The 12,471-nt window shown below is 48.9% G+C and overlaps 1 protein-coding gene across 6 annotated transcripts in view; it reads right to left on the bottom strand.

Annotated features, from left to right (window-relative positions):
- TBC1D9B (TBC1 domain family member 9B) overlaps nucleotides 1-11,247 on the bottom strand; it is a 44,375-nt gene extending 33,128 nt beyond the window's left edge. For all 6 annotated transcript variants that reach the window (XM_068536500.1, XM_068536501.1, XM_068536502.1 and 3 more), the window contains exons 1-3: nucleotides 11,066-11,247; nucleotides 7,853-7,963; nucleotides 3,486-3,604 (exon numbers count right to left, since the gene is read on the bottom strand). In XM_068536500.1, coding sequence (XP_068392601.1) covers nucleotides 3,486-3,604; nucleotides 7,853-7,963; nucleotides 11,066-11,183 — 348 coding nt within the window. In that variant the 5' untranslated portion in view covers nucleotides 11,184-11,247. The remainder of the gene's footprint in view (nucleotides 1-3,485; nucleotides 3,605-7,852; nucleotides 7,964-11,065) is intronic.
- Nucleotides 11,248-12,471: the final 1,224 nt, after the last annotated feature.

Here is a 12,471-nt window from a genome sequence, read left to right as displayed (position 1 = left end):
CCTTCTCGTTACTAAGGCCCTGCCCTTGTCTTCTGCTGCCCTCCAATGCACCTACTGGGAGGTTGGGGAAGGGGTCCCACCAGTGGAAAGGTGGGCCCCAGACAGCCTGTGGGCCATCACGGCACCCTGTCCCTCAGGCCACCTTCCTGGGTCTCAGCTGGCAGCCCCCTCTCCCCACTCCTTCAGCTGCACCTGGGAGACCCCCAAGCAGGGAGCAGAGGGGCTGACACTCTGCTTTGCATTTTCCTCTGCATTGTCTGCTGGCCTCTACTCAGGAGTAATGGTCCTCACCAATGGGAATGAACGGCCTGGCTCACAGGACTGGGATTTTGTTTGTTGGCTGATACAACTGGACTGTAAAAATCACTGGGCAGATTTTAAATTACTGATTCAATTCCTGTAATAGTTTTAGGCATATTCAAGTTTCCTATTTCTTTGTGAGCCTCAGTTTAAGTTCTATTATGTGGTAGACCAAATAATAGCCCCCCCAAAGATGTTTACATCCCAATCCCCAGAAGGGTTGAGAGAGACTGACTGGTTGACTGAAGAGGCCGTGCTGCTGGCATTCAAGAGAAAGGTTAAGGGCCAAGAATCACAGAATACGAGGCTCCTGAAAGCTGGAAAAGGCAAGGAAACAGATTCTCCCCTTAGAGCCTCCACGAGTCAGCCCTGCCAATTCCTTGATTTTAGCCTGTGAGATTCATTTCAGACTTCTGACCTCCAGAACTGTAAGAAAAGGAACTTGTGTTGTTTTAAGCCACTAAGTTTATGGTAACTTGTTACAATAGCAACTGGAAACTAAAACATATTATTTTAAGAGTGTCCATCTTGTCTCACTTCTTACAATTTATGGGCTTAAAGCTGTTTATGGCATTCTCTTTTTTTTTTAAGATTTTTTTGATGTGGACCACTTTTAAAGTCTTTATTGAATTTGTTACAATATTGCTTCTGTTTTATGTTTTGGTTTTGTGGCCATGAGGCATGTGGGATCTTAGCTCCTGGACCAGGGATCAAACCCACACCCCCTGCATTGGAAGGTGAAGTCTTAACCACTGGACCACCAGGGAAGTCCCCTTACTCTCTTTTTTCTTAACCCTGCTTTTATTTATTTATTTTTATTTTTATTTAAAAAATTTATTTATTTTACTTAGTTTTGGCTGCATTGGGTCTTCGTTGCTGCATGTGGGCTTTCTCTAGTTGTGGTGAGCGGGGGCTACTCTTTTTGTTGCGGTGCGCGGGCTTCTCATTGCGGTGGCTTCTCTTGTTGCAGAGCACGGGCTCTAGGCGCACGGGCTTCAGTATTGTGGCACGCGGGCTCAGTAGTTGTGGCTCACGTGCTCTAGAGCACAGGCTCAGTAGTTGTGGCGCACAGGCTTAGCTGCTCCGCAGCACGTGGGATCATTCTGGACCAGGGCTTGAACCCGTGTCCCCTGCACTGGCAGGCGGATTCTTAACGACTGCGCCACCAGGGAAGCCCCTAACCTTGATTTTTAAATAGATGCTCTCATATTTCATTCCCAACATCACTTATTTGAGGTTTCTCTCTTTTGTCCTGGATCACTTTTGCCACAGGTTTGTTTATATTTTACATCTGTTTTTGGAAAGATGTTTTTTACATCTGTTGCTTTTCTGTATCATTCCTTTATTTTCTAAGGAATTAACTTCTTCCCTTTGTTACAGGCATACCCTGAAGATACTGCAGGTTTGGTTCTGAACCATAGCAATAAAGCAAATATCGCATTAAAGCAAGTCACAAATTTTTTGGTTTCCCAGTGCATATAGAAGTTATGTCTACACTATGCTGTAGTATATTAAATACGCAATAGCATTATGTCTAAAAAAATAAGGTACCTATCTTAATTAAAAAATACTTTATTGCTAAAAAACTGCTAACTATAATCTGAGCCTTCAGCGAATAGTAATTTTTTTGTGATAACTATATTTCCTTCTTTCTAATTTCCTGGTTTCTCTGGCATTCTAACTTACTGAATTGGACACCTGGCTCATTAGTTTCCACCCTTTCTTCTTTTTCTCACATTATAAAACATAAAATGTAAGGCTTTAAATTTCCTTCTGTGCGCTGCTTTTGCTACATCTCACAAATTCTGATAAACAGTGGTATTTCCATAATTGTCCAGCTCTCAGTTTTTTTTTTTTTTTTTGTGGCCTCGCATCTTACAGGATCTTAGTTCCCTGACCAGGGATTGAACCTGGGCCCCAGCAGTGAAAGTGCCAAGTCCTAACCACTGGATGGCCTGGGGATTCCCTCAATATTTTCTAATTTCCATTTTTTCCTTTGACTCATCTAGAACTTTATTCTGTTTTGTTGGTTAGTTTGTTTGGGCCTGGCATAACGGAAACATTCCATAATGTTGCTGTTATTATTATTATTGCCCAGCTGGCTCATTAGGAGAGTGAAGACTTGCCTCTGCTCTCTTTGTCTATTTTCCTGGAACTAGAAAGGCAACACAGGTCCCACCCTGAACCCCAAGGTACACAGAGAACTGCTGAGGAACTCTTGGTGTCATCTGCCCAGGTCTAGGAGGTTCTGGCATAATGAAGTCACAAGGGCTTGCCCAACGTAAGTTTGCATCATGAAACTTTGACCTGGTAACTGCCCTCTGAGGAATCTAACCCAAGGCAATAATCCAACAGAAAGAAAAAGACACACACACACACACACACACACACACACACACACACTCAGATAAATGCTCATTATGTAATTATTCCCTAAAGAGGAAACAATCTAAACATCACTGTGCTAAGTTTTCACACATTGCTACAATCTTCATAATTATTTTGCTAGCTGTAAAATATTCCACTAAGAATACCACATATGACTTACCAAGTCCCCTGAATATAAAGTGCTCAGCCCAGTACTCTAAAGAAAATACTCAATAAATGCTATGTTAACAAGTATGAGCGCTCTCAATTTGCAGAGGAAAGAACAGCTGCTTCCCCTCTTACCATGGGACTGGGAGGCATTGTTTCCAGCCTTTTTGCTAACAGTGTTGCGGAGAACATCCTGATACATACATCATTCTGGACATATGAATACACTGTAGGGTAAATTCCAAGGAATGGAGTTGCTGGGTCAAAGTGTCTGTGCATTCTGAAGTAATGTTAGTTTTATAATAGAAATATACTTTAAATTATCCTGTCATTTCCAACTTCTTCCTCTGTTGGCCAAGAACTGGCTATCAGAGTTGTGTATCTGCATATTTGCTGAGGCCCTTTGCAGGGAATGGAAACTCTCAGCTAAGCTTAAACTCCAGTGGCTGGCCGGTAGATGGGGCCTGCATACAATGAGTTCAACTGCCCCTTTCAACACTAAAAGAAGAAGATCAGACCCTTCGTTTCCATCTCTGTTTAATGGGGGAAAGAACTACATGGTGTTGTCTGAAAGTTATAGAAGATGACAAAGGTGAACGCTGGTAGCCCAGAAAAGGGAGTGAGAACCAGTAGTGGAAAGTGAATCTTACGTGTATCTTGCCCTTGACGAAGGTGGTGATATCTTCCTCATTGTCAAAGATGGACAGTGTCTGGAGTAAGTTATTTTCCAGCCATTCCCAGTGTTTTGTGATCTCTTTGCGGGAAGAACCTAGGGAGGTTTGGTGGCATAAAGAAAAGGAAAATCATAAAATCACCAGGCCTTAAACATAAACTCAAGAGATTAAAATGGGTGACCTAATTTGCTATACCAAAGTGACTACAATCTTTGAGCTGCTTACTCTTTCCTTCTTTATGTATATGACAGAAGTCATAAATGGTCCTGATAAAAACACAAAATAAAAAAATTCAGATAGAATTACAGAGTCATGAGGAAAATAAAGCCCCAATTTCCCTCTAATGCCCAGAGTTAAGAGTGACTGCTAGTTTCCTCTGTGTCCTACCAGAAATAGTCTATACATTTGCAGGTTTGCTTACTTACTTTTCTTCAAGATAAAAGGACTTAATGTGGTCTTCCACATACAGGTGATTAGCCAGACACAGTCAGACTTGGTATAGGTGACTGTGGCTCTCCTGAGAATTTAGGCATCCACAGATGGCAGCTGGAGCTTCCTGTAGGACTCCAGGCCCCTGGCTGGCTGGTCTCCTGCTGGGCCAGAGGTGCCCATCCCTCTCTCTGAAGCCAGATGCCCCACCCAGGTCTTTGCCTCCTCCTCCTCATCCCAGTTCACAACCCAACCTGGATCCCGTCTCTTCCAGGAACCCCTGTCTGACCCTTTCAGTGTCTGGCTGGCCCCCAGTGTCTGCCCCACCTGGGAGGGGGTCCCTGTCCTCCTCAAGGAGGCGTCCTTGTGGGCACTGTAGGCCCAGTGGAAACGGGAGAACTCAGAGAGGCAGCCCATTGCCACTCCCAAGGAGTGAGGCAGCTGTTTTCTCTGCCTCCATCAGGGAATTGGGAAAAGGGGCCCCAGGAGGAGAATTGAAGGGATGAGGGAAGTCCCTGCCGAGCCTGGCTTCCCCTGCCCCTCTGGCACCCCACTTTTTGGGGTTTTTCATGTGTCTGGCATGGGGTTTTTGCACTTAAGAACTCTTCTCTGAATGAATTAACACAAGAATAAGAAAAGGAGTGAAGGCTCTGCTTCCTTTTCAGCATCCTGGGGTGGGACAGTCTGTGGACTGCAAGCACCCAGAAGGCCCAGTTGCTTCTGTGACCACGGAAGGCCCACACACTCGGCATGGAGGGAGCGTTAGCAAAGACATGAGTCCGACATGACTGTGGACCACAGACATTTTTTGCTGGGCGCCCGATCCCTGGTCACCCCATCCTTCACTACCTGGCTACAACTTTTCCAACAGCTGAAGACTCAGCTCTGACCCCGCCCTGGCCAGGCTGAGCTGGTCCCTGTCATCTCCTCTGGCCCAGGCATCTGCTCATTGCTCTGTCACATGTCACAGTCCAGCCTGACTTGGTTAGGGTCGATTTGTTTGTTTCTTTACATTTACCCAAGAGGCTCACCACCCTAACAAGCAATTCCACAGAAAGACCCTCTCCCATGGGTCTGTGGGAGGATACCCATGTGAAAATGATTAAACCCAGAATCATACAACTAACAGTGATAATCATAACAATAGATAACTGTAAATAGAAATTACCTCTGGAAGTTCCTAAATCATCCATAAATTATTTTTGTTTTCATTTTTCTTTGTGTATCTATTATGGCCTCCTTTCCCTAGTGCACAGAGGCCAAGGTCTAGTTGTTAGGTGAAGGGAGTTCTTTCTTTCTTGCTCTTTTTGCCAAGAACCCACATTTGAATTTGGAAGTTGGGTTTGCATGTGATGCAACCCTCTTACACACATGTTCCTGGCAGCCTAAAACAGAGGAATTTTGTCCACAATGCCTGTGTGGATCTGTCTGCACTTTAATTATAAATATTTACATATATTCACTTAAAAGAATTATTAGTTAAAAGCAACTCAATCTTCATTTAGCACTAAGTAAACACTGAAACTATGCCATCTCTATGCTAGGTACTGGGAATAAAAAATATAATAGCTAATTAAATTATTAAGTGCTATTTCTGTTTTCCAGAACTTTTTATGGATTATCTGATTCTTAGAGCACCCTGGAGACAGGTACAGTTATTTTCATTTTATAGGATGAAGCTGAGGCACAGAGAGGCTGAGTATGTTGCCCAAGGTCACCGAGCTGGGAAGTGACCACACCATAACGCTGATCCACGCTGCCCAGCTGCAGAACCTGCCCACACCCTCAGGGAATTGCTGGCCTAGCGGGAGAGCCAGCGAGCCTTCAGTGCAAAAGTGCCGGTGGAGACATGGCAAGTCTAGAGGAGGGAGAAGGGTAGCTACATGAGTCTGGGGAATCTGGGAAGGTTTTCCATAGGATGTGCCATCTGCGTAGGTACTCAACAGAGCAGGAGGAGGTAAAGTGGACATGGGGCGACGCTGTAGGTACACCAGCCAGGACAGGTACGGTTAAGAACTTCAGGCCCTGCAAGTGTCTTGTCTGGTCGAAGGCCAGGTGTGAGCTGGTGGGGGGAGGAAGACAGAAATGAAGGCAGGCAGACCCTGAAAAGTCCTTTAATGACAGTCTAAGGAGTGGAGATTCAGTGGCAGGTGTCAGTAAGTGTCTGCTTTTGGAGAGCTGAAGAGAGGTGGTGGGTAAAAACAGAGGCATGAGCAGATGAGCACAGGGGCCTGACCAGGGCAGGGGCTCCACAGTGCAGCTGGGTCCCTCCCCAGCAGCAGGCCCTGATGCCACCAATGGGGTTCCCACAAGGCCCCCCAGAGTAGCCACACTCCTCTCTCCCCACAGAGAGGCTGCTCTCACTGCCACTGCCCCTCTCCACCTGCTTCCTGAGAAGGAACACCTTGAGACAAAGATGAACATCTCAAGGGCCCATTTTAGAGTGAAGCGTCTCATCTTAGCCCAGGCACACACCAACTGCCCTGGGCCCTACCACACAGGAAGCCTCTCTCCTGCGAGTGCCCCACTCTGGGCACCCTGGTGCCTTCACCCCTTAACCTCTCCCCCAGCCCCCCAAGCTGGAGTCCAGCTGTGAACACTCCCAACACCTCTTCTCAGGTCTCCAAGGAAAACCATCATCCTGGGGGACAGTGACACTGTGGCTTCTAGCACAGAGAGATTTTCAGCACAGTGGACACGAACAGGTGCTCTGGGTCTGATCTGTGGTTCTGTGTGACTTTGGGCAGGTTACTTAACCCCTCTGGGCCACAGTTTCCTCATCTTCAAAATGGGGAAAATCAAAGTTCCACCTTCTGGAGTTGTTGGGAGGTTCACATGTCTGGCATGCAGGAAGTGCTGTCTGAGTGCCAGCTATGACTGCTGTTTTATCCCAGGGACCTCAGCCAGGCTGGTCCAGCTGAAAGGGGACTTCCTCCTGGACTCTTGGGAGGGTGGGTGTGTCCTCCGAGGAGGACAGCTACCGGCGATTCTCGTTATTCACAGTGGTTATGTTCTACAAAGTCTCCTGGAACACTGAATTTGCCAGTACTGCTCCCAGGGGAGCTACAGGGCTAAGTTCGTGCGAGCCTCTGGTCACAACATTTTCACCAACCGATCAATACACTACTTTGTCTTATATGTCTTTCTGCTTAAAGACACCTCATTTAATATATATTTTTAATACCCTAGCATTGAACTCACAGCCAGAAGCACTGTAACTCATGCCTGAAGGAAGCTCATCTAACTCGTATTTTCTCCATAAGGCACATCACAGCTTCCCGTGCTTAAAAACACCACACAGCACTTCAGCACTATACCTGGGGCCATTTTAAACAGCAAAGTCACCAACAGATAACACAAAATGTGAAAAGCATGGTGCTTAGACTTCTAAAAGGAGACGTGTTTATGGTTTGAGAGCTGAACCAAGAAGGCAGAAGGATGCCTTGTTCCACCTCAGCTGGGAACCTGTGTGTCTGGTGACTCAAAATTTTTCATTGCTCTGCAGACACACATTTCCACAGATGTCCACAAATGACCCCAAAAGTACCACAAGTATTGATTTGGGGGTTTACAGATCACTTTTAGTGAGTAGGTGAATTAAAAAATATGTAGTCCATGAATAATGATCGGCTGTATCCACCTTGAGAAAAGGTTAGCAGGAGAACATGGACACTGCCCAAGGCCAAGCCCTCAGAGAGGCACGCAGGGCTTCGTGGGGCCCATGTCCGCTTGCCCTGCATCTGTGCACAGCTGAGCTGCCTTCCTAAGCTGGATGTTGGCCTGGGCTGTGCTGTCTGAACAAGGGGCAGCATCAGGTTCTCAGTGGGCCATGTCCAATGCAGGAATGCAGGCTGCGTCCCCTCCCTCTCTGGGGCAGGCCCTGCCCAGCACCCCTCGTGATTCAGGGCACCTACCGCACGCCACTGTCCAGTAGACCTGCGAGTCCTGGGTCTGGTGCAAGATGCGGTAAGGGGCCACCCGGGCGCTGGAGTCCAGCACCACATCCAGGGTGCCCACGAGAAGACCTGGCAACAGGGCAGAGAGAGGGGAGGGTGAGGGAGGGCTGTGCTGAGAGCTGGGCCTGGCTGGAGGCAGCCATGAGGGTAGCACTGCCCCCAAAGCCCCAGCCCAGAGGGTGAAACAACTTACATTACCCTGGTCCACTAAATTACTTCTTTTTCCTCAAAGGCCTTCAGCCAGTGTCTGATCCCTATCAAAAAATCCCCTCCCACTTCTTCCTGGAAGCTTCTGCTTGTCCTCCTGACTCAGAAACACTTGCAGGCAGGGGCAGATTCATGTTTTATGGGGCCCAAAGCTTAGATGATCTGGGAGGCCCTCTTCAAGAAAAATACAAAATCAGGTTTGAAAACAAGTATTTCTTCAGAATGAGAAAGTACAACAATGACAATTAAAAACAAAACAACAATACTACAAATATCACAAAATCAGTTTTGAAAACAAGTATTTCTTCAGAATGAGAAAGTACAACAATGACAATTAAAAACAAAACAACAATACTACAAATATCACAAAATCCAGAAAAATAATATAATATGTTTCATTAACTGCCAGACACATCTCTTAAGACATGTTTGTCTGACATGTGCGGCCTTTTTGGCTGTGTACTCTGATGCCTTTTTCATAAGACAATGATTTTGTAACATCATTTTCCACATCAACGACAGGAAGATAATGTAGCCTCAAAAGTCATGAATAAAAAGAACATGCAAATTTTTAGAATTGTCCAATTTAGGAAAACACCGATCCCGTTTTGGTTTTTTTTTCCATCTCTGAACTGAAGCATTTTAGGGCATTTCAAGTTTTCCTTCTCATCACAATGTCATCGACATTTGACAATGTCACTATTTCCCCAATAAATTAGAGGAAATGTCTACCTTTTACCACTATTCGATTCATTCTTCTTCATTAATTGAATTACCCAGCTACATAAAAGCCTGTCCATTGTTCCTATTTGAAACTTATTTTTTCCTTTTCATGAAGTGCTACTTTTGGTATGATCTGAAAATATTTTGTTACCATTTTCCTGTGGATATCAGAATAATTTCTATTGATTTTATTGCTCGATTTTAACACTTCTGTTTCATATTCCATTTTTAACTTGATTTTTCCCCCCTCCAGTCGCTAATAAATAAAATAACCAGTTACAAAAGAAGGTACTCTTCACATACATCCAAGTCAGGAGTCTGTAATCTCTCCCTTGTTTTACTGAAATGTTCTAAAATGCCTCTCTAAATTGCAGTTAAAGTGGCATATTCAAGCCTTATCAGTGTTTGGAATAAACTGCTTTTTACTGTTTGTGTTGAGGTTTCTCTTCTGGTCTCAGAAATTTTATTTTAATTCCTCTATTGTTGGCATATCCACATTGCAAGACTTGAAAACTTTTTAATGGGCAGGCCATCTCATCACACTCTTCAATGAAGAATCTAGGTTGGTATCTGTTTTTAAAAGACAGCTTGAATAAAACCACATCACTAACTGTTCCTCCCCCAGGGAGACAGTGGTCAGGAAGCCACGATGTCCATGATGGCACAGGGGAGGCCATGCCAGAGGCCATGCCAGGACTCACCAAACCTAGCTGGAGCAGAGAGTTCAAGGTGTGGTTACCAGGGGGGACCTGGGGAGCTCTGCCTTGGGGGACATGGAGAGATGAGTGTGGTAGAAAGGGCCTTCTCTGTACAGGAAAGCAGAGCACAGAGGGACCCACCCACCTGCTGAGATGATCTGTGGAGAAACAGAGCACAGAACAAGCACTGAAATCTGACACAACGGTATGCTGCTGCAACCAAAGATACTGGTCGCCCAAGCATTGCTTTTCTACATGGGCTTCAAGGTTGACCACTGGTCAGTCTCTCCAGAGGGGCTGCTGTGTAACCTCCACTGAACAGCCTAGTCCAGGAGGCAGGTCCAGCACTGGCTCCTGTGATTCTAGAGGCCTCTGGGAGGGAGCTCAAGGCACCGAAAGGAACAGGTTTCTTGGGAATGGTACAGTCTCTTCCACATCTGGAGGTGTGGCCCAGGAAAGACTGACGGAAGAGCTCTCCTATGGGAAGCTTCTATCTGCATCTGGTAGGACTGCATTAGCTGGTAATGTTGAAAATTAAGACATTTCACAGAAAATTCTCTTGATAACTGGAAGACCTGTCAACATTGGGCCTGAGGTCCTAAATGGCAACAATGGGCCACCCAAGGAGCGCAGGCACTGGTCTGGCCCTAAGACTGACCCAGGTCTGCTTGGGAGTGCCTGGGGCAGGTCCTGGAGCATGAGGGACCTGGGACAACACCCATAGAGGGAATGCCCAGTAGGCATCCCCTGGATCCCAAATGCCACACACTCCAGGAGGTGCCTGTCTGGTCTAGTCCTGTGTAGTACCCAGACGGGCAAAGAGGCACCTTGGCTGGTTCACCGGAACACATATACTGGTGATTCGGCTAAGCCTCGGTCTGCAGCTCCAACGCACCAAGAAGCAGGAAAGGTGGGTGAGGAGAAGCTGGAGGGATGGGGGTTGAGGCCAGCAGCAGCTGGGAGGAACTCTGATCTTGCTGAAAAGGCAATTCTTTGGTGAGTTGGGAATGAAGGAGGCAAAAGAAAACGAATGCTTGTGTCACTTGACCCCTCCTCAGAGGCACTTGGAGAAACTAAAGCAGAAGCAGGGGACCGGAAGATCTCGCGGACTTTCAGCTGTGAAATCCCCTTCCAGGAAGCTGCACACGCCTCCGCTAAGCACCGGGAAGCTCACGGGCAGCGAGTCCGGGCAGAGGCGGCCTCCAGCCTTCTCTTGGCTGCCCTGGTTGACCGAAGTCTCCCCACCCGCCTCCTAACGCAAGCGCATCTGTCTTCCTCGAGTCCCTGGCCCCGTCCTGACCTCGCACCACCCCACCCCGTCCCTGTCTCCCACCCGCGGTTCGCGTTCCTACCTCCCACCCCCCAACTCAGTGCCGGCCTCGCGCCCCCAGGGCCCCGCCGCACGCGCTGACGTGCGCGTCCGCAGTGACGCGCCGAGGCTGGGCCTGTCCTGGGCCGCTCGTCCTGGGCCCCGCCGCCCGGCGCCCCCTCCTCGCCCGCCCCGCTGCGGCGCCCACAGGCCCGGCCGCCGCGCGCCTCTCACCCGTGAGGCCGCCGCCCTTGCCGTGGCCCCGGCGCCGCTGCAGCACGAAGAAGGGGTTGGCCCGCTCCGTCACCCACAGCGCGTTGGCCACCAGCACCTCCTCCGGGCCCAGCCACATCGCGGCGCCGTTCACACCAGGCCGTGGCCGGCCAGGCGGAAGCGCCGCCGCAGTCGCCGCGCGGAGCCGAGCGGGCGGGGCGGGGCGAGGCGAGCGGGCGGCGCCCCCTGGCGGCCGCCGGGACCAGCGGGCCCTTCGGGCTCGCTGGGCGCTCCGCTCTCCCCACCCGGCCCCGCCCACCCGCCCAGTTCTCGGGCCACAGGCCGGCTTAGCCCGGCCGTGTCCGCTTCCCTTTCGCCCTTCTCGCTGCAGGCCCCTGCGCTGCAGCCTCATCTAGGAGGAGCGGCCAGGTGCCGGGGCCACGGGCCTCTGGCCGGAATGGTTGAGTCCACGGTCCACAGATAGCAGGGCTTCTGACCTTTTGTAAAAACCCATCCAGGGTTTGCGGGGAAAATGTAGAGAAAGAGCATTTGGAGATACAGTTTTGCCTGATTGTTCAGGGCAAGCCAGTGCGTGTTAACATTGGAAAGGGTGGCTGGAAAAGGGTTAGTTGATTGTGGTAACTCAATTTTGGCACTTGGGCCTAAGACGAAGAGAACCTCCGGGAGCTCAGGACAGGTTGTCAGGAAGCCCTGAGGCTGGCAGGGTCCTCAGAAAGCAGTGCAGTCCCTCACTTGATAGATGGGGTCACTGAGGCTGAGTGGTCTTGGGGTCGGGGGCAGGGCCTGCCCTGGGGCCAGCAGGGTCTTCTGAACGGGCATGGGGCGGGCAGCAAAGGGAGGCTGGGGATGTGGGTCTCCGCTCTCCCAGTGCTGGCCTGTAGGGGTCGACCGCCTCACAGTCCAAACATTGACCCTTTTGAGTGAAAGAGGGAGCAGTTAATGCCGTATGGGGCAATAGGCATGAATCCAGAATATCCAGGGCTAATTGGGATGCAGGATCTGTCCTGAAGCCGCCAGAATCCGGCAGGAGGCCAGAGGGAAGGGGGCACTTTAGAATCATCCCTGGAGGCTTAAGGTGTTTTTTTGTTTGTTTGTTTTTTATAAATTTATTTATTGTTGGCTGGTTGGGTCTTTGTTGCTGCGTGGGCTTATCTCTTATTGCGTTGAGTGGGGGCTACTCCGCTGCAGTGCGCGGGCTTCTCATTGCGGTGGCTTCTCTTGTTGTGGAGCATGGGCTCTAGGCGAGCGGGCTTCAGTAGTTGTGGCACGTGGGCTCAGTAGTTGTGGCTCACGGGCTCTAGAGCACAGGCTCAGTAGTTGTGGCGCACGGGCTTAGTTGCTCCACCGCATGTGGGATCTTCCTGGACCAGGGCTCGAACCCGTGTCCCCTGCATTGGCAGGCAGAT

Source organism: Eschrichtius robustus, chromosome 2 (assembly GCF_028021215.1).
Source record: "Eschrichtius robustus isolate mEscRob2 chromosome 2, mEscRob2.pri, whole genome shotgun sequence".
Lineage (NCBI taxonomy): Eukaryota > Metazoa > Chordata > Mammalia > Artiodactyla > Eschrichtiidae > Eschrichtius > Eschrichtius robustus.
The sequence above is the reverse complement of the archived record's forward strand: the minus strand, read 5'-3'. Positions and strand labels throughout refer to the sequence as shown.